Source organism: Enhydra lutris, unplaced genomic scaffold, assembly GCF_002288905.1.
Source record: "Enhydra lutris kenyoni isolate GAN:26980312 unplaced genomic scaffold, ASM228890v2 scaffoldscaffold43, whole genome shotgun sequence".
NCBI lineage: Eukaryota > Metazoa > Chordata > Mammalia > Carnivora > Mustelidae > Enhydra > Enhydra lutris.
This window is the reverse complement of record NW_019154127.1, coordinates 13,312,276-13,331,798: the sequence shown is the minus strand read 5'-3', so window position 1 is coordinate 13,331,798 and position 19,523 is coordinate 13,312,276. Positions and strand designations below refer to the sequence as shown.

The 19,523-nt window shown below is 63.1% G+C and overlaps 1 protein-coding gene across 2 annotated transcripts; it reads left to right on the top strand.

Annotated features, from left to right (window-relative positions):
• Nucleotides 1-5,997: 5,997 nt before the first annotated feature.
• Nucleotides 5,998-14,709, top strand: LOC111155730 (salt inducible kinase 1). Of its 2 annotated transcripts, XM_022516092.1 has the most exons (13): nt 5,998-6,163; nt 6,539-6,655; nt 8,973-9,036; nt 9,212-9,373; nt 9,517-9,641; nt 9,744-9,867; nt 10,359-10,582; nt 10,852-11,001; nt 11,454-11,576; nt 11,696-11,912; nt 12,546-12,821; nt 13,356-13,590; nt 14,085-14,709. In XM_022516092.1, the coding sequence occupies exons 1-13, from the start codon at nt 6,008-6,010 to the stop codon at nt 14,443-14,445; spliced, it is 2,334 nt and encodes a 777-aa protein (XP_022371800.1). In that variant the 5' UTR covers nt 5,998-6,007; the 3' UTR covers nt 14,446-14,709. The 2 variants fall into 2 exon arrangements, with proteins under 2 accessions (XP_022371800.1, XP_022371801.1); XM_022516093.1 differs by lacking the exon at nt 10,852-11,001 and having other exon boundaries at nt 6,005-6,163.
• The last annotated feature ends 4,814 nt before the right edge of the window (nt 14,710-19,523 follow it).

Here is a 19,523-nt window from a genome sequence, read left to right as displayed (position 1 = left end):
CCACGATGCTGATGACCGTTAATGACAGGGCGAGAGGCTTCCCGTACGCGGCTGGCGCAAATGGCGGGCAGAGAGGCTGTTGTTATGGAAAGCCTCGGGGAGAAGCATCACGCCGCCCGTAGCATCACCGGCGTCTTCGGTTTCGGTCTTTGTGTACTCCTGCATTTTCTAAATTTCCTACTGAGCATTTTTTTATTGATTTTGTGCCCACTCAGTGAAACTGAAAATGCCTGTGGTCCATCCCAGGGTCCCAGAAAGACCCAGTGTCCCAGCCTCTTGGCCACTGCCTGTCCCTCCCATGGGTCCCCCAGGAAGCTGCTCCTGGACGGGGAATCTTTGCCTCTGCCCCAGGGTCTGGGCTGGCCAAACCACTTTAACTCCCACCCCCACCCCCCGCAGACCTTCACCCCTGTGCTCTATCCCTCCTCCCCCCCGAGGTGGGAAGCCACACTCGGGACCGGTCCCTGGCCAGACGAACATCCCAACTCCTTTCCCCTCCTCATCCTGGCCTCTTTCCCTGGCAATGCCCCACCCCTCCTTGAGCCCAGACACCCACTGGGCCACACCGGCCCTCACGCAGGCACCTCCAGAGAAAAGTCACACGGCCACCGTGCAGTACTTTGCAAAGGCACGTTGGGCAATGCCGGGCATTTCCACCATCTGTGCCTCTCCAGCCTACGAGCTGGCCTGGATCCCCCCTCTCCTGCGTCCCCTCACAACGGCCTCCTCCTGCCCGCCTGCCCTGTGTCCTCCGCCTTAGCTCAGGGGACATGGAAGGAGCCCCCCATGGGAGGCCACTTCCCCTGCCCAGCCCCTCTGCTGTGTCACCTGGAATCACTTTCTTCCCTTCCGTCTCAGCTTCTAAAAGCACCTCCCTCACCATCTCATGTCCTGTTGTCTGTCTCCTTAGCTAGACCCCGCCCTCGAGAGAAGACGCCTTGTCCATCCCCTTCCTGCTGTGCCCGCACTCCCAAACCACGCACAGTGCATGGCAGACACTCGGACGCCTGGACGGTGACTCCCGGGCACCGCACGCCTGGCCCTCCCCTCCCCGGCAGACCTGCCCCTTCCCGCCCACTCCATCCCTGCTGGTGCCCCTGTCACCGTCCACGCTGGAGTCTGGGCACGCGCCTGTTCCCGGTTCTGACGAACCATAGAAACTCACATCGTTTCTGACTGGATACCAGCCAGCGGATATCCCGGAGACAACCAGACAAGAAACCCTGCTCCCAGAAGGAATCGAGGTGCTCTGGGCGTCTCCTATGCAAAGCCCAGAATAAGGGATGTGGCCACACTGGGGCTCCTGGTTCTGGTTCCTGGTCTGCATGAGGCCGGAGCATCCCAGAGGATCCTAGCTTTTCTCCCCAGTCGCTTGGGACCACCAGGAAGATGGAGGGGAACAATGGCACTCATAGGTGTGGGTTCCTCCCACCCGAGGGCAGCTGCTTTACTCTGGGTGTGCGCCCAGGACGCGTGACCACCCCCAGGTCTCTGGTGAGCCCGGTAGGTACTGATGCCGGCGTCTCGGGCCCTGGCTGCTCCCTCACCTTGTGCTGACTGTCCTCACACCCCCGCTCCCTAAGACCACTGTCTACAGAACACGGATTGGGGAGACAAACGTCCGAAGGCCTGTTGACATCAACCACAGCCCTGCTTTAGTATCAGGCCATTAGGCACACTGGGGATTCCTCACAGGTGCCAGAGACGGAAACGGGCACCAGAGCCCAGGAAGTCCGCATCAGGAGCCAGCAGGTCCGAGGGTAGGACACGTTTGCTGGTGTGTGTATGTGCCTAAGCCCGGGATGTTGGAATTCTGCCCTGCCTGTCCCATGGCTGCCTCTCCAGGCCTCCCCAGGGGCCCCAGGTCCCCAAGACCCAGGAGGCCTCCCCTCCCAGCCTGTGAAGGGCCTGGACCGAGGAACGTGACCGCCACCGAGGTAGTCACAGACCAAATGCATCCCAGAGGAGCTGTGATCGGGGGAGGGGTGAGACCATCGGAGCCGGAGGCCCACTGAGACTTCGTGCTTTCTTCCCGCCTGGCAGACCCAGGCCGGGGCAGTGTGGACGCGTCTGCAAAGGTAACACACAGCAGAAGGGACCATGACCACCGCTGAGGCCTGAGGATGCTGCTGGCAGCCCAGTTTGTCGTCTGGGGCTGATGCCTTCAATAAACCACACTAAACCAAATGAAACAGCTGGGAGCACAGAGAAGGGCCTTGGGTGTCTGGGAGGAGAGTGTCCAGAGAGAAAAGCACCTCGCCTTCCTATCGGTGATGAAGGGAAAGCCATCTTGAAAGGGGCGCTGCCGTCCCCATCCCCTTTAACCCGGAGAGAGCAGCTTCAGAGCACCTCCTGGGGACAGGCTGGCTGCCCTCCTGCGCCTGGACAAGTGCTGTCTTCAAACCCCACCTGCATTTACCGACGTATTTCGAAAAGTTTACAGCTTGTTCGTGCTTAGCACCTCGGGAGCCCGGCCAGGAATACAGGAATATCAAAGAGACCCACTTGCTGGGGGTCTCCCCACCTCAAGACTTAAGAGCAGGAAGATGAATTCCAGAAACACTGCAATGACAAGTCGTGCGTAAGAAATTCCAAATAGAAGAGAATCGGGGTTCCTGCTTCTCCCGAAACGGCTGCGGCCCACGCAGCAGACCCCCACGTGCGCCCCCGCAGACCCTGAGCATTTCTCCCGCGACGTTCGGTGAGCATTCGTCCGATCTTTGCTTCCCTCTACCGAAGCACACATTACGTATTTTTTTTCCTCCCTCGTAACATGTGCAAAGCACACAAGACTAGAAATCTGAAAAGAATTCAAGGATTCTGGAAGGAATTCTGGCCTCCCTGTGCCAAGGATCCAGATGATAATGGAAGACACTTGGGAGCGGGCGCCCATCACGGGCAAATTCACAGGGGTGCCAGGAGGAACCCAACTGGGAGAGATGGCAGCCGTCCTCAGGTCAGACGCTCCCTCCCTCCTGCCTGCCCTCTCGGCAGAGCGCGCTCTGCACCCAAGCGCTGGGGGCTGGCCGCAGCGCACACAGGGCTGTTCAGATGGTTGGAAGCTCAGGACAGGCTGGGAGCTGGGGAGTCATGGGCGCCCGGGTGCAGGGACCTTCTGTGCAAAGGCAGCTTTGGCTCGTTGGCCGCACTTTTTACTCAGCGATGACAAAATGTTTCCAAACAGCCGGCCAGGTGCTTGCAAACACCTATGACCTTTCAAAAGACTTGGCTGGACCTGGGGTCGGAGGGGGTGGAGGAGCCCCATAGGCTGGATGTCCCCTGGATGAGCCTGCAGAAAGTTCTGGGCTCCCAGAATGGGGGGGAGGGCAGGTGAGTGTCCTCAGGCCCCTGGTTCCTTCTCTCTGAGTCTCGCTCTCCCACGAGCAGATTCGTGGGATGCCCCAGAAGGGAAGAAAAGCAGTTGTAAATGACTCCGCCGGAAGAGAGTAAAATCCTCCTCCAAATTCTCGGCGGGGAAACCTGGGGCGGGTAATAAGGTTCTGAAAGACGAAGGAAAACTCTGGGCTTACTGGTGTCGGACGCCTTTCAAAACTGACCCACGAACCACTGCCCAGGGAGGCCCATGGGGAAATATTCGGTCCAGCTGCCGACCACGCATCAGGAGAAGCACAGCTCAGTCCGACGCGATGCCCTTGCCAGGCCAGCCACGTCTCCAGGCGACGGTCCACACGTGGAAGCTTCCGGAAGAAGGCTTCTAAGTCGTGCATCCATCTCCCTTAATGCTTGTTCCCCAGCCCCTCCTATGAAGGAGCATTTCACGTACCACAAAGGAAAACGATTTCAGGTCCGATACAGAACTCAGATCGCACACCACGGCCTTCCTAATGCCTGACGCCCAAACGGCACTGTCCACCCGCCGCCTCTGTCTTCCCTCGGACACTGTTTTCTTTCCTGCCCAGGCACAAAGGAGCACGGGGGGAGCAGCGGGGCCCACAGCGCTTGTCACCCTTGCCAATGTCATCCTGTCCAGGCGCAGGACCGCCCCACCCCAGCTCCAGGGAAACAGGCGCTGACAGAAGCGACCGGCCCCACAGCCCCTGCCAAGTGTCCAGCGCTGGCAGGAACAAGTCCTGGCCTGACGTGGAAGCACCGGCCCGTGGGGGGCCGCCCCCCAACAAGCAGAGTCCATCCCCGGTCTGGACACACAGCCCGGGCCGATCCCATGTAACTCGGTGCCCATAGCGGGTCCGAGAACCCGAGGACCCGCTCCCGGCCACACGGCTGGCCCTCCCGGAAACCGGCCTCGGGCCTCTTCGCCCCTCTCCATCCCGCCGGGGCCTCATCAAAGTCGGGCCGCCCGACGAAGGCCAGCTATGGGGGGCCTGGCCCGCGCTGACCCGCGTCCGCGGCAGGAGGGGCAGGGCGGACGGCACCAGGCCCGGGCGCGTGCGGGATCAAGGCCGGGCGGCCCCGCGGTCGGCGGACGCTGCCCGGTCCCCCGAGTTTCCCACCGGGACATGGTCGCCCGCAGCCGGGGTCGTTTGTCGCGAACGGAGCGGGTCGACTCGGGACTGGGAGCGGGCGTGTCCCCGGCGCCCCGAGGGCCGTCCTGCGGGTCCGCGGGCTCCCCGAGTCCCACCTGCCGCTTCCCCCGACGGAGGCGCCGGGGCCGGGCCGTCCGGTTGGACCGCGGGAGACGCACGGCCGCTCCCGATAACGGGACCCCGGACCCGGCGCGGGGAGGGGGCGCAGCCGCCGCTGTGCGGAGCTTCGGGGGGCGACGGGGCCGTGCTGGAGCAAGCCCCGGGGGCGCGCAAGGGGAGGGGCGCCGCGCCAAGGGCCGTGCGCGCGCTGCCGGCGGAGGGGGGCGCCGGGACCCGAGGCCGAGCCGCCTGCAGCGCCCGCGGGTCCCGGCAGGGGGCGCGCGCCGGCGGGAACGCGGGCGCGGGCGGGAGGGCAGGCCTCGGCGGGCCTCGGGCGGCCGGCGCCCCTGACGTCACCGCCCCGCGGTCGCCGGGGCGACGGCCCCATCAGCGCGCGCGTCAGAGCCTCCAGTCTCTTGGCAACGGCCCGATCTCCCGCTCTCCCTTCGCCTGGCGCTCGTCCGCGCGTCGCTCTGGCGTCAAAGTGACGTCAATGGGGATGTATCAATCCGGCGGCGACGGCGGCGGGGGCGGGGCCGGCGGGGCGGGGCGGGGCCGGCGCGGCGCGGCCGGGGGCGGGGCAGAGGCGCGGCCGGGGCGGGGCCGGGGCGGGGCCGGGGCGGGGCCGGGGCGGGGCCGGCGGCGGGCGGCGCGTGCGGCCCGAGCGCGCGGCGCGGCCTCAGAGCTGACATGCGGCGCGGCCCGGGCGGCTGCGGTGGTGGCGGCGGAGGAGGCGGCGGCGGCGGCGGCCCAAGCAGCAGGCGCCCGAGCAGCGCGAGCGACCGAGCCGGCGGCGGGGAGCGCGGGGCGAGCGGCGGCCCTGTCTCGGCGCGCGGAGGGCGGCAGCGGTAAGGCGGCGGCGCGGCCGGGGTGGCCGCCTCTGCGCTCGGGGCGGCGGGGCCGGGGCTCTGGGGCTCGGGTTTGCGGCGCCGCGCGGGGCTCTGGGGCCCGGAGGCGCGCGAGTGGGGGTCGCGGGTCGGGACCACTGCCCTCGCCGCCGGGCTCCCCTTTGTTGTGGGGCGGGCGGGTGAGCAGTCCCCGGGGCTCGCGGTCCGGGGTTGGGACGGCGCGGGCGGCGGGGCGCGGGGCGCGGGGCGCGGGGGAGCGGGCGGCCCCGCGGGGTGAAGGGCCGGCGGCCGAGACGCAGCCGACCGCGGGCGGCGGGGCAGGGGGGTCGGCGCGGGAGCGGGTCGCGGCGCCCCGCGGGGCCGGGGGTCTCGGGGGCCAGAGCGCAGCGGCCCCGGGCGGCGGAGCGGGCGCGGAAGCGGGTGCGCGCCGGGAGGGGTGAGGAGGTTGGGTCGGAGCAGCGCGCGGGGGCGGCGGGGTGCGGGGCGCGGGGCCGGGCGGGTCGGGCGGCCGGCGCTGAGCGCGCTCCCGGCGGCCCGCAGGTGCGGCGCGGAGCCATGGTGATCATGTCCGAGCTGAGCGCGGCCCCCGCCGGCCCCGGCCAGGGCCAGCAGAAGCCCCTCCGTGTGGGCTTCTACGACGTGGAGCGGACGCTGGGCAAGGGCAACTTCGCGGTGGTGAAGCTGGCCCGCCATCGAGTCACCAAGACCCAGGTGCGTGCGGCGGCCCCAGCCCGGGGCTCCCACCGGGGGTGCGGGGAGGGGGAGCCCCTGTCCATCGCGGACCGGCCCCGCGCTGACGGTTCTCGGTCCCCGTGAAGAGAAAACGCTGTATATCACGATCCCGAGTAATTTGTGCGGATGTCGGGGCCGGCGGAGCCGGGGAGTACCGGAGATGTAGCTCACGATCTGAACTCGGACTGTCTTTTAAGTACTGCTGACGGTCACTCTGCTTATTTTTTTCCTCCAACTTTTTTTGATGTTTTGGGGCCGTAAAGTGTTTTAGAAATGAAGCTGTAAAAAATATAGTGTGTAAGCAAAAGGTGTATTTTTTAAAACAGACTATCCTTTTTTTTTTTTAATCCATAGGTTGCAATAAAAATAATTGATAAGACCCGATTAGATTCGAGCAACCTGGAGAAAATCTACCGTGAGGTTCAGATCATGAAGCTTCTGAATCACCCTCACATCATAAAGCTGTACCAGGTAAGGGCTCAAGTTCGCCTTTTCCCGTGGGTCCCGGCAAGGGTGTTGTTCTCCACAAGAAGCCTGCAGTTTCCGGATTTTGCCCCTCTTTGGGTGTTTGTGGCAGTCAGGGAGGGGAGGGGGTGTGTAGAGTAAACGGGTTCTTGTTAGGTCTTCAGATGTATTTTCAATTATTTTCTGGCTTTTGGTTCATAATGGGAAGTTTGCTTCATCAGAATGTTACTTAGTGTTGGCATTCATTCCTGTTTTAGATGCGTAGAGCTCAGATGTTACTATGAAAACAGACAGATCTGTGTACTGTCGCAAGTCAAGCGCTTCGTGTAGAAGGGCAGATTTTAGTGAAACGAGACACTGTCTGCTTTTGCAGATAATTGTTAAAGTTGAAAACTGGCTGCTCTTACTAGTTTTTGTAAACTTACCTTTGCAAGGCTGCAGTGACGATCACTTTTTTCCGTCTTCCCCTTTAAACTCTTCCACCAGAAATGGAGAGAGGGAAATGCTTTTGCCCTGGCGAGAACAGGGAACTTGCCATTTAATCCACGTTAGGAACACGCCTCACCCTGTCCGCCTGTTGGTTTGTCTTCTGACTTGATTTTTGTTATCGTGTTGAAACTAAGAAATTATGTCTTTGGGATGTAAGTGTTGATTTAATTAGGGCAGCAAACGAAGCTGTCTTGGAGTCAGCTGCCGGCTTGTGCAAATGAGGGGCAGTAGGCTTGCAGAAGAGGTTCTTTGCAGATGCTCAATGCTCCATCCAGCTGGGCTGGGCGTAAGGTCCGCTCGGTGATTCTCATGAAGGCCCGTGACTCTGAGATGAACGTGGCACGGGATGCGTGTGTGCCCATGCAGTTGGCAAGGCTGGGTGTACAGTGTGGTAGGAGAGGGAATTAGAATAGAAAATTACCCCACGGAAGCCGCGTCATTGGGCTTGTGTTCCCCGGAATGACCGTTTACTCAGAGTCATTAAGAGCAGGGCGCCCGTCACTGTCCGCGCTGGCTGGGCTTTGTTCCTGTGTCATCTCCAAGTCGTGCTGCTCTGATAAGAAGTTTCCTCATGGTCCCTGATGTCAGTGCCTGAGAAATGCGCGTGGCCTGTTTCCGCAGGAGGGGGCTGAACCCTGTTTTTGACTTTGCCGGAGGGATGAGCCAGGCCGCACCTTCCTGGGCTTCCTGTCCCCCGGCCGGCCCACTGTGCGGAGCAGCCCGGTTAGAGGGCGCACGGCCCGCGTCCCTGGAGTTCACCGTCCTTTCCGGGGGGGTGTTTGGTGGCTGAGTGGCTCGGAGAGCAGCGGCTCCCGTGGGACGGCCGCGCCTGTCCTTCCTCGCGGTCTGACACCGGTGTGATTCTCCTCCAGCTGGCCCAGGCCCGCAACCTTGGGGAGACACTTCCCTCTTGCCTTGAGCATTTCTAAACCTCAAAACATGTTCAGTCTTCGTTCTTTCTCTTGTCTCTTGAATCGAGGGAAGGGATAAACCATGGGCTTCTTACTCGCGACGGCTACACACACTGAGGGCTGGGACGGTTAAAACTTCCTGGCCGGCACTGCCTCCCCTTTCTTGTTAGATTTATGGCTGACGGCAGGTGTCTTTAAAGTGTCTTTTTTAAGGAACAACTATATTTTGAACCTTAAAGAAGCCTGCTTCCGTAAGAATGTGCTGTCTCTGTGTGTCTCTTTCCGAAATATTTTAAAATAAAGGGACGCGCGTTGCTTCTTCCCGCAGTGTCACAGTTTAAACTCTACCTTGTCTCTGAAAGCCTCTTAAACGTGGGTTTTCGGAGCGAGGTCGCGTTCTCGGATCAGCACGTGCACCTGGCGGGTGCGTTTGACCTTGGGTGTTGCTGTTCACACGGCCGAGTGGCTCTCTGTTTCTCACCTGGCGGCACCGCCGGTCAGCCCCCAAGTTACCAAGTCAGTGAGGCCGGTGGGAAGCGGGTATCGGCGTCCGGGTGAGCTCGGCGGCTGCGGGCCAGGCTTCGGGCGGAAAGCCGCAGCGGCGCTCTCCCGGCGTCCTGGTGTCCGGGGCTGAGGCCTCGGGGCGGCGAGGCCGCTGGGCAAGCGCCGTGACACGGCGGGTTCTGGCGCAGCTGGCTAGGCGGGCTGGTGCAGAATTCCGCTCCGATGTTTTAAATTCTTGTTTTGCGTAGGATCCCCTCTCTGTTCTTTTAACGCAGAAGTGTGTGTTTTCTCTTCCTTCTTAAACATACTGGAGGCACTCGTCCTGGGAAGGTTAACAAGTGACGGGTTCCAGTGGTCTGGTCACACCACGGTTATGTTCCCTTTCCGTGGGGTTGAACGTTAGGTCTTTGTGTTTCTAGGTTATGGAAACAAAGGATATGCTTTATATCGTCACCGAGTTCGCAAAGAATGGAGAAATGTTCGGTAAGCCACGCCTCTTTTTGGTATCTGGTGAAAACAGACCTGGGAACTTGTCCCCAGCCGCCCCTCCAGCCTCCAGGGCCGCCCCTCCCGAGCTCCCGTGGCGCTCTTTCGCCACGCCCCAGAGGGTGGCCAGCTTCGGGGTGTCGCGCTCTAGCTTTGGGCTGTCACTCCTCAGATTATTTGACTTCCAACGGGCACCTCAGCGAGAACGAAGCGCGTAAGAAGTTCTGGCAGATTCTGTCGGCCGTGGAGTACTGCCACAGCCACCACATCGTGCACCGGGACCTCAAGACGGAGAACCTGCTGCTGGACGGCAGCATGGACATCAAGCTGGCAGGCAAGGGGGTCCGGGCCCGGCCGCCTTGCGGGGGTGGGGGGTGCCCACCGCCCAGGGCCCCTGGGCCGCTCGCACACACAGCTGTAGAACCCGGGCCCTGATGTTTCTACCGTGACTTCACCGCGCGTGTTCTTGTCCCTCAGATTTTGGGTTCGGGAATTTCTACAAGTCAGGAGAGCCCCTGTCCACGTGGTGTGGGAGTCCCCCGTATGCGGCCCCAGAGGTCTTCGAGGGGAAGGAGTACGAAGGCCCCCAGCTGGACATCTGGGTAGGAGCCCGCGTGTGTGGCGTGCGGGGCCCCCAGTGCTCTTGGGAATGGCTACGGAGCTCGGGGCGCGGGCGCTGACAGGCGGCCTGTGGTCCTTCGCAGAGCCTGGGTGTCGTGCTCTACGTCCTGGTCTGCGGCTCGCTCCCCTTCGACGGGCCCAACCTGCCAGCTCTGCGCCAGCGGGTGCTGGAGGGCCGCTTCCGCATCCCCTTCTTCATGTCTCAAGGTAGGCGCCGCCGCCGGCCTGCTGCGGGGACTGTTGCGTCCCCCGGGAGGAATGTTTTGGAGAGGGAGGAGGAACTGGTCGCCCAAATTGCCACCTGACTGGGCCAGAGTGTGCTGTCAGGTGTGCGGATCAGCCCCATGTCCCGCGTCAGGTGTGCGGGTCAGCTGCCCGCGGGAGAAACCCAGCCCACTGGGCATTTTCCCTGTGCCCTACTTATGGGGATGTGGGTGCCTGGGCTCTGCTGTCCTCTGGAAAGGGCCTGGTGTCGGGTCCCCCACCGGCCCCAGCACTGGGGATGCTGGCCCAGTCACTGCAGAGTTTAAGTCTCCCTCTGTCTGGGCCGGTTAGCAAGACCACGTCCCTGGCCATTTGCCCTCAGGAAGGGGCTCTGGTCCCCAGCAGGGCTCCGGCGGGCACCGGGCGAGGGGTGGTGGGCACGTGCCCGCAGCTGGCTCCTGCACCAGGCTCAGCGGGCCCCCCCCCTCCCCCAGACTGTGAGACCCTGATCCGCCGCATGCTGGTGGTGGACCCCGCCAAGCGCATCACCATCGCCCAGATCCGCCAGCACCGTTGGATGCAGGCCGAGCCCTCCGTGCCGCGGTCCCCCTGCCCGGCCTTCCCCACGCTCGGCTACGCCTCCAGCCTGGGCCACTACGACGAGCAGGTGCTGGGCGTGATGCACAGCCTCGGCATCGACCGGCAGCGCACCGTGGAGGTGAGCACCCGGCCCGCCCCGGCCCCGCGGGTCCCCCGAGAAGCGGGGGTGAGAAGCGGGCGCTCTCCCATCGAGTTAAAACGGGAACCTGGGCTAATTTAAGGGCCAGCTGTCCGCTCCTCTAGAGGACCTTCTGGGCCACCCAAGAATAACCCTGGGAGCAGTGTTCGAGGCCCCGCCCCCGCTCCCCAGCCCCTCCCTGTCCCCCCCAACCCCCAATCCCCAGCCCTGACCCCTGCTCTGACCCCGCTCCTCTCCACCTCCCCCAGTCCCTGCAGAACAGCAGCTACAACCACTTTGCTGCCATTTATTACCTCCTCCTGGAGCGGCTGAAGGACCACCGGCCCACCCTGCCAGCGGCCCGGCCCAGCCCCGCCCGGCCGCAAAGGCCCAGGAGCTCGGACCTCAGCAGCTGTGAGGTGGGGGAACCGTCCCCTTCGCGGGCTCTGCTCTGGATGGTGTCCCCCACCCCCGCCCGACATCCCTTGCCCGGACAGGCCTGGGAGCCAGACACTGAGCGCACGGGCCCCCGGGCCATATCTCCCGCCCGTTAGGCATGGGTGTGTGTGGAGGTGGTTCCTGTGTGAGCCACGGACCAGAGGGGGCACTGGCTACCTCTGCTGAGGGTCAGGCACCCCCCCCCCATGGCCACTTGTTCCTTAACCATCCCCGATCTGGCCTCTCAATGCCTTCTGGTCACCCCGTGCAATGTGTCCTTGGAGAGGAGGGTGCCTGTGTCCTAAGCCCAGTCAGTGAGCGACTGACGTCTGTCAGCCCCACAGCAGAGCCGCTGGGGTCTTCCTTGTGACGCTGCTGGTGACGGTCCCCAGAGCCGCCTGCCTGATGGTGTCTGTCCTCTGCCTGCCCGCAGGTGCTTCAGGAAGGCCTCTCCGGTGACTCTTTCCAATCCTCCCTGCTGTGTCCACAGCCCCAGGCCTTGGGGCAGTCTGTCCTGCAGGCCGACACGGACTGTGACCCCCTCAGCTCCCTCCAGGTGTGTGACCTTCACCGGGTGGCCGTCGGGGGAGGGGTTCTCCCAGCCGTAGTGACGTCCCCCCTGCCCAGGCCCCATGGAGCCCTGGGAGTTACTGCTCTGTGTCTGTTCCCTTGCAGCCCTTGCTTTTCCCCCTGGACGCCAACTGCAACAGAGTGTTCCGGCATCGCTCCGTCTCCCCCAGCGGCCTGCTGGACGCGCCCGTCGGAGAGGAAGTCAGGCAGGGCCCGGGCCTGGAGGAGGAGCGGGAGGCCCAGAAGCCCCTGTCCGGCGGCACGGGCCGCAGGCACACGCTGGCCGAGGTCTCCACCTGCTTCTCCCCGTGCGCCCCTCCGTGTAAGTGTTCCCGTGGGCCAGGGACGTGGGCCTGGAGTGTGGCCCGAGTGGTGGGTTGACGGTTGAGGCTCTGACCCACCAATGTGACGTGAACGTTTCTTGCTGGGCAGTTTCTGATGACACGCGTCCAGATTGGTCACTTGTTTGACCGCCTCTGCCCCCCTGGGCCACGCAGATGATGCCACAAGACTGCACATGGCCCTCTGGTGGCAGGACTGTGGGGTTTAGCTGCCCCTGGGGGCCGGGAGGGCAGGTCCTCCGTCCAGACTCTGGGTGACCTCGTGGGAACCCCCCCACCCCGAGTCAGCTGCAGGGGCCACTGCCCGCTCGTGGTGGCCGGCCATTGTCACAGCTCCCAAACTCCGATAGCCTCTGGCCGTTGTGGGCCCCTCTGCAGCATGGCTGAGGGTAGACACGTGGAGGCAGGTATGGCTGCCCGCCCCGTCTGCAGGCTGCGTGGGCACCCACGGGCCAGGGAGAGGCTGCGCCAGGCACGGAGAAGGTGTCCCTGCCTGTTCCTCTCCCAGAGCCGTGGCCACTTGTGATTTCCAGTGAGAACGGTTGGGTCCCGGGGATCTGCTTCTGGCCTCGGGAGCATCAGGGCCCCCTCAAGAGCGCGTGCTCCTTCCCCAGGTATAGTCATCTCTTCCTCCGCCGCGAGCCCGTCGGAAGGCGCCAGCTCCGACAGCTGCCTGACCTCAGCAGGCGACGGCCCGGCGGGGCTCGGTGGACGCCTGGCCGCTCAGGGGCTGGTGGGCACCTGCTCCCCGCTCAGACTGGCCTCCCCGCTCCTGGGGGCCCAGTCTGCCACCCCAGTGCTGCAGGCTCAGGGGGCCCCAGGAGGGGTCACGCTGCTCCCCATCAGCTTCCAGGAAGGCCGGAGGGCGTCGGACACCTCGCTTACTCAAGGTGACTTCTGCTTTTGTGCAAACTTCCCCTTCCCAATAGATGCTCTGTGGCCATGGAGGGCATTGCTTTGTCCTGGGGCAGATGGCATGTCCCCAGCATCTACCCGGGCCTGGCCTAGCGGCAGAGCTCCCAGATTCTAAATGTTCTGCTCTTCCGGGACAAGCTCACCCAGTCTTCTGGTGGCTGGTCTGAAAAGCCCAGTAGACACTTGGATGCCCAGTCCCTCCTAGTTTGGAGATGGTGGCTCCCATCTGCCTGCCTGGGCTCCCTCCCTTCTCCCAAGGCAGTGCTCATGCCCTCCTTCCCCAGAGGCTCATCTGTCCCAGACTTGTACCTGTGCCCCAGGAAGGGCTGTAGCGAGAAGCGGCCAGGTAACCAGAGGGTACCTGCGACCCCGGCAGGAAGGCAGGCCATCCATCTGTCCCCTCACATTGGCGCCGGGTCCTTCCTTCCACCTCCCCGCGGTCTGCAAACCCCTCCCCGGCCTTGGGGAGGAGACCCGCTGACCATCCCGGCCGCCCGCCCTCTCCCCAGGGCTGAAAGCCTTCCGACAGCAGCTGAGGAAGAACGCGAGGACCAAAGGGCTTCTGGGCCTGAACAAGATCAAGGGGCTGGCTCGCCAGGTGTGCCTGCCCTCCTGCTCCAGCCGTGCCTCCAGGGGTGGCCTGAGCGCCTTCCAGCTGCCTGCGCAGAGCCCAGGCCTGCACGGCAGCGGGGCCAGCAGCCGGGAGGGCCGGAGCCTGCTGGAAGAGGTCCTGCACCAGCAGAGGTACGCGCTTGGCGCCCGTCAGGGTTCCCGCGGGAGCACTCCCGGGCAGCCTGCTCTCTTGAGTGACCGCATCTCTCTAGCTGGTCCCCTTGTCCGTGCGATCTGATGAGCGCACCGCCCCCAGCCTGGGGAGGGCTGCGAGCGAGGTCGGGCCTCGTTCCCTGTAGAGGGTGGCGGAGGTGGAGAGCCGTCAGGTGCCCTCACTGTGAGGCCCGCCCGTAAGTGGGGGGGCGGGGGGGCCATGACTAAGAATGTCACGTCTGGTTGGCGTCTCAGCTGCTGCAAAAGCCAGACGCAGAATGGAAATGTCAGGAATTGCTCAGGGGATTAGTCACGCACAGCGTGGCGCGTGGGGAGCCGCTCCAGCCGGAGGCTCGGCGGTGGGGAGCCCCGGGAGCGCGTGCGCCGGGCCGGGCGGCAGGACTTGCTGGGCGGCTCAGCGGACAGGGCGGCCGTGACCTGGTCCCCCTCCCCGCCCCCTCATGCCCCTCCAGGTTGCTCCAGCTGCAGCACCACCTGGCAGGCCCGCCCAGCTGCCCGCCGGCCCCCCAGCTGCCCCCGGCCCCGCTGGTCCTCGCCCCGTGCGACGGCGCCCTCCTGGTGTCGGGACTCCAGAAAGAGCTGGGGCTGGGGCCTGGCCCGCTGCTGCCGGCCCACCTCCTGCGAGCTGGGGGCTCCCCGGTGGCCTCGGCAGCCCGGCTCCTGGACACCCACCTGCACATCAGCCGCGCCCCGGCCCCCCATCCCACTGCCACGCTGCCCCCTGGCTTTGTGGCTACGGGGCTGCCGCAGGCGGACTGCGAGACGGAGGACCTGACCACGGGCCCGCGGGGCACGTTCGTGCTGGTGCAGTGAGGGCCCCGCGTTCGCTCGGGCCGCCGGCCCTTCGAAGCAATAATTTCGGAGTATGGGAAGACGGTTCCGGACTCGAAGCCAATACGTTTCTAGAAGCGAAACAAGCAATACGTTCGGTGTTTTGGCTTTTTTGTTGGTTTTTTTGTTTTATTTTTTTCTTTGCACTGAGCAGATGTAACTCTGAGTAGGGCCTGGAAACTTTCTGAAGAAAAATAATAACCGAGGGGCGTGTTGGGGTGGGCAGACGGGAAGGGGACCGCGGGTGGCAGGGCGCGAGGCGACAGGGCTGGGCCGGACGGGCCGGGGCCGCTGTGGGCGGCCGGGGGCGGCGGGAGGGGCGGCGAGGGTGGCGGGGGCCGCGGAGGGAGCCGTGCGTGCGTGTGTGTGTTTAGTACCTTTTGTTTTAGTTAACGATTCTCCGCTTCCCGACACATTTACACTTCAGAGCGAGAACTGTGAACTTCTGCGTTAGGCATCCCTTTCCACAAAGCTCTGTCGGCCCGCCCAGGACAAAGTACTCGACCAATTCCTGGAACTCCCTACCCTGAAATCAGAGCCCCGAGGACGGTTTGTTCCCGATTTTAGATGAGAACTTTTATCAACTGCTCGAGTGTCGGGTTTCCAGGATTCTTCAGAGGACCCCCAGGAAGAGCCTGGAAGGGGGTGGGTGACTGGGAGGCTGGGAATCCAGCCCGGGGCCCGTGGCCTCGAACCCCCCGTGTGCCTTGGAGGGGCCCGGAGAGGTTTCTTCCTGCTGCCCGTCTTATTTCCGCTGCTAGTTAAGTTTTTATGCATTTCATTATCAGGGTCCAAAAAGAACAACCGACCGGGGATGGAGCGTGCAATATGGCAGGGGTGTGGCTGGCGGGCACGGGATCCCGGTTGGCTGCCCTGCCTGCCCATGGCCGTCTGGCGATCTGGGGTCCTCCGCCTTCTGCAGGCCCCACGCTGGGTGGGCTCCCGTTCAAGAGCGTGGCGTGAGAGGTCAGATCTGTGTTGTTCGAGCTTCGTTCCTTTTTTAGAGCAGACGTTGTACGTGTATATAAATAGGAAACACAGACACTACTTATTTTTTATATTTTTTACTACACCTTTGTGTTCCTGGTTTAAATCCTCCTCTCCGGTAACGTTACAAAGCACGAGCCCCGGTCTGCGTGGAGGAGGGAGACAAGGTGTGTCCTCCCTGCAGGTGAACCCCCGGGCGGCGGCTCCGTCCCACGGCAGCCGCCGCCTCACCCCCCTGCACCCGTCCGCCCCTGATCCTTTCCCGACCCAGGTGCCTTCAGCTCACTTTGGCTCTTACGACCTACAGTATTAACAGGGGAAAGGTGGGCATTTGTAGAAGCCAAAGACTGCCCGGGCTCCCGGCGGGCAGGGAGGCCGCGGACCATGCGCCCGGCTCCGTGTGTCTGCCCTGCTTCCTGATGCTGGCCCTGCACCCCGCCAGCACCTCTGCTACTGGCCTGTGGCTGTTGCCAGCCTCGGGGAAGGGACTGTTCTCGTGCCTGGCCACTGAGAAATCACCAAAGCCTCCTGCTGCTCGCAGACGGGGGCTGGGGGCAGGAAGGTGTCGGCACAGCCCGGGCCCAGGCCTCCGGGGTCCACAGAGGCCGTTCGGCTGACTCCCCCTCGTTCCACTCCTCGCTGTTCTAACGCCACAGATCAAAGGCCTCAGAACCGTGACAAGCACTTTACTTCCTCGGAAATTTCCTTTCTTGCTGTGAGTCGTGTGTCCCTGCGTCTTGTGTGTAGGCGTGTGCGACGTGTGCTCCATAGTCCCCACACGCTTGGGGCAGGCTGGGCGCCTGGTTCTAGGCACTACGTGATCTGAGATGTACATAGTCTGTTTTTTTACTGTAACTGGTTTAATTATTTTATTTCTTATGTTAACATGAGAAATGTATGCCAAATGATTAGCGGGTGTATGTTTTTTAATTTAATATTTAAATAAAATATTTGGGCGAAAACCCTTAGCCTCTCCGTGTGCTTCATCGGTGTGGGAAGGCCGGCCTTCCGGCTGCTTCCTCCAGCCGCTCTCGGGGTTCGTGTCTTAAAGGGGGGGCACAGTGCCAGCTCCCGCATCAGCCCGGCCGCGAGGAGCCTGCGGCCCCCTGGCCTGCCTGCTGGCGGCCACCGCCTCCCCTCCCCTGGAGGCGGGGACCCGCCTGCCACTGAGCCTCAGGTCGGGGCGCAGGAGGAGCGGCCCTGGGCTCAGTGCACCTGGGCCGTGCTGGTTCTCCCTACCTTCCCGGGGCAGCCGGTGGCAGGCTCTGCTCACCTAGCTCTTCCCCCTGCCCTGACCCCATTCGCGCCTCCCGCCTTCCCCCAGAATTGCTCCGCACATCCACTGGCAACTCAAGGATTTGGAAGACTCTCACGGCCCGTCGCTCCACCTCTCAAAATCAGCTCTACCGAGTCCTAGCCACGCTGTGAACAGGGCTGCCGGGTGAACAAAGGACTCCCTGGCGCATGTTTTTTGGGTAAAACGTTCTTTGGTCTCTTTGCGCCCGTTGGGACAGCCACTGTCAAACACTGTGGCGCGGCCCCGGCCGTGCGCGGCTGGTGGGAGAGGACGCGCTGTGGGGAAAGCCGCCGGCTCCGCTGCTGGCACCTCCGTGATAGACCGAGCAGTCGCCGTGTCGCACGCTGGTGGGCACAGACAGCGGGCCCCGGGAAGCAGAGACCCCCGGCAGATCCCCGCACCCCTGGGTTCACACTGCGACTCTAGCCAAGAGGGGACATGGCCACGGGCCTGCTAGCATGTGATTGGGCAGGAACGAGGCCCGAGGAGTAGTGCTGGGCCATGAGAAGGAGGGAACTCTGCCTCCTGCGGACACGGGGATGGACCTTGAGGGCATGACACTGAGCACAGTAAACCAGGCAGAGAAAGACACATCCCCGTGCGACGCGCTGACGTGGCTGCCCAGAGCCGTCGGATCCATGGAGACTGGAAGGGGGATGCTGGGCGCCAGGGGCTGGGGCAGGGGAGCAGGAAGTTAGTGCTGCACGGGGACAGAGGTCAGTGCGGGAACAATGGAAAGTTCTGGAGACAGTGGTGAGGGACGTGTGACAACACAAGTGGACTTAAGACCACAGAACTGGACACCAACACGGCTGAGAGGTGACTTTCGTGTCACATGTGGCTCTAGGTTCTCCTGGGGAGAGGCCCGGCTTGCAGAGTGGCGTCCTGTGGCGGAACAGTGAGTGAGAGGACGCAGCAGGACAGCAGGCTGGGACCCGCAGGGGTCCCGGGAAATGTCCGGGTCTGCGGCTGGCCCGGGGACTGCAGCACGCGTGACCGCAACTGGCTGGTGCTCGCATAGGAACAGTGACCACGTCCTGCTCTGGGCGGAGGCTCTAGGCACTGGGAGTCGGCAGGGGCCTTGAAGGGGTGGGGGGCTGCCCCCCTGTGCCTGTCCCCAGCCAGGCTGCTGGATGCAGCTGTGTGGCTTGGGCTGCAGAGGATCCTACTGCGTGCTGACCTGGCGTGGGCCGTGGTCCCCCAGGGAGCGAGAAGGGTCCGTGGCTCAAGGCTTAGCCACTTGTCTCCAACTGTGGACTCGGGAGCTTTCTCCCTTCACCGGGTGTGTCCTCTTCCAGCTACAGGGCTCAAGTGTAACCTGGGGTTCATGGGTCCCACTGGGTCATGGAGCAAAGACCGTGAGCAGCACAGGGTGGGCGCCCCCGCAGGGAAACGCGCCCCCAGAACAGAGCAGCTCTGCCGGTGGGCGACTGGCACACAGCCCCATGCACCCTTCCCATGGGTGTGGCTCAGGGAGCTTGGACCGCGGGTGCGGCTGTCCCCAATACCAGCGCACCTTCTCCCAAAAAGCCCCCGGGGTCCTCGGGGACCCTTCCTCTTCCCCCCGCCTGTTCCCTGTCACTGTGGGTTAGTCGTGCGTTTTCTGGGGTTTCCTACAGAGAGGCCATGCCTCGCCTGCCCTCCGTTTGCCCGGCTTCTTCCTCTCGCGTGGTTGCGTGGCGGCTGGTCCCGGGGCGGCCCGCTGCGCACCTGCCGACGGTCGGTGTGGGCTCTTCCCGGTGTAGCTGCTGGGAGGGTCTGCGCCCGTGTCTGTGTGGACGTGGCCCGTTCAGCCTGGGTGGGGAGAGGTGGACACACAAGGGCTGCGTCATGGGACATGATCGCCGCTCACTCTAGCAGACGCTGCTGAGCCCAAGCCACCGAGGGGCTGCAGCCGTGCACCGACCTGCCCGCGGCACGGGGGCATTCTGGCGGTTCCATCCCCAGGCACCCGGCAATCCTGGTGCCATTCTAACAGCGCACAGGGTGTCCTCCTACGGCTTTGTTTTGCATTTATTTTGCATTTTCCTGAGGACGAGTGATGCTTACAGGCCGTTTCTCTCAAGGTTATTGAGTCCTTGCCAAATTGTTAATTGGATCGTTCGGATTCTTATTACTGAGTTGTAGGAGTTCTGTACCTCGTTCTCATGTACGTTTCTTTCTCCGACGTGTGTATGTGTACATATGAACGCCTACACGTGTGCATAGACCCACACGCATGTGCGGATGCACGTACACATGCACGCATACGAACACACACGTTTCCCCCACCTGTGACTTGTCGTTCGCCGGAAGAGAGGAGTTCAAAGTTTTAATTTTTACTAAGTCCTACGTGTTTTGTCTTTTCTGGAGCATCTCGTGTCCTAAGAGATCCCCCCCCCACCAGCGCTGAGAGGCTCTCCCGAGCTCCCTTCCGGAGGCTTTCTGTGCGCTTCCCTTCTGGTCCGCGTCTGTGATCCACTCCGGGCTGAGTTCGCCAGTGGCCTGGGACAACAGCTGAGGCTTGTTCTTTCTCTGTGCGTATCCAGCTGTCCCAGAACCATTTATTGGAAAGTCTCTCCTTTGCCCCCGTTGAATCAATTTGAAACATTTGTTGGAAATCAAGTAACCATGAGCCAAAGGGGCATTTCCGGACGCTGTTCAGCTCTGCTGGGTGGGACGTCTCTCCGGCGGCGACACCACAGTCTGGATGACTTTGTTACCATAGCTGAAGCCTTCATGACAGTGCGTGGTGTCAGTCTGCTTCTGCGGTTCTGTCTCGGCGTTAGTGCTGCTT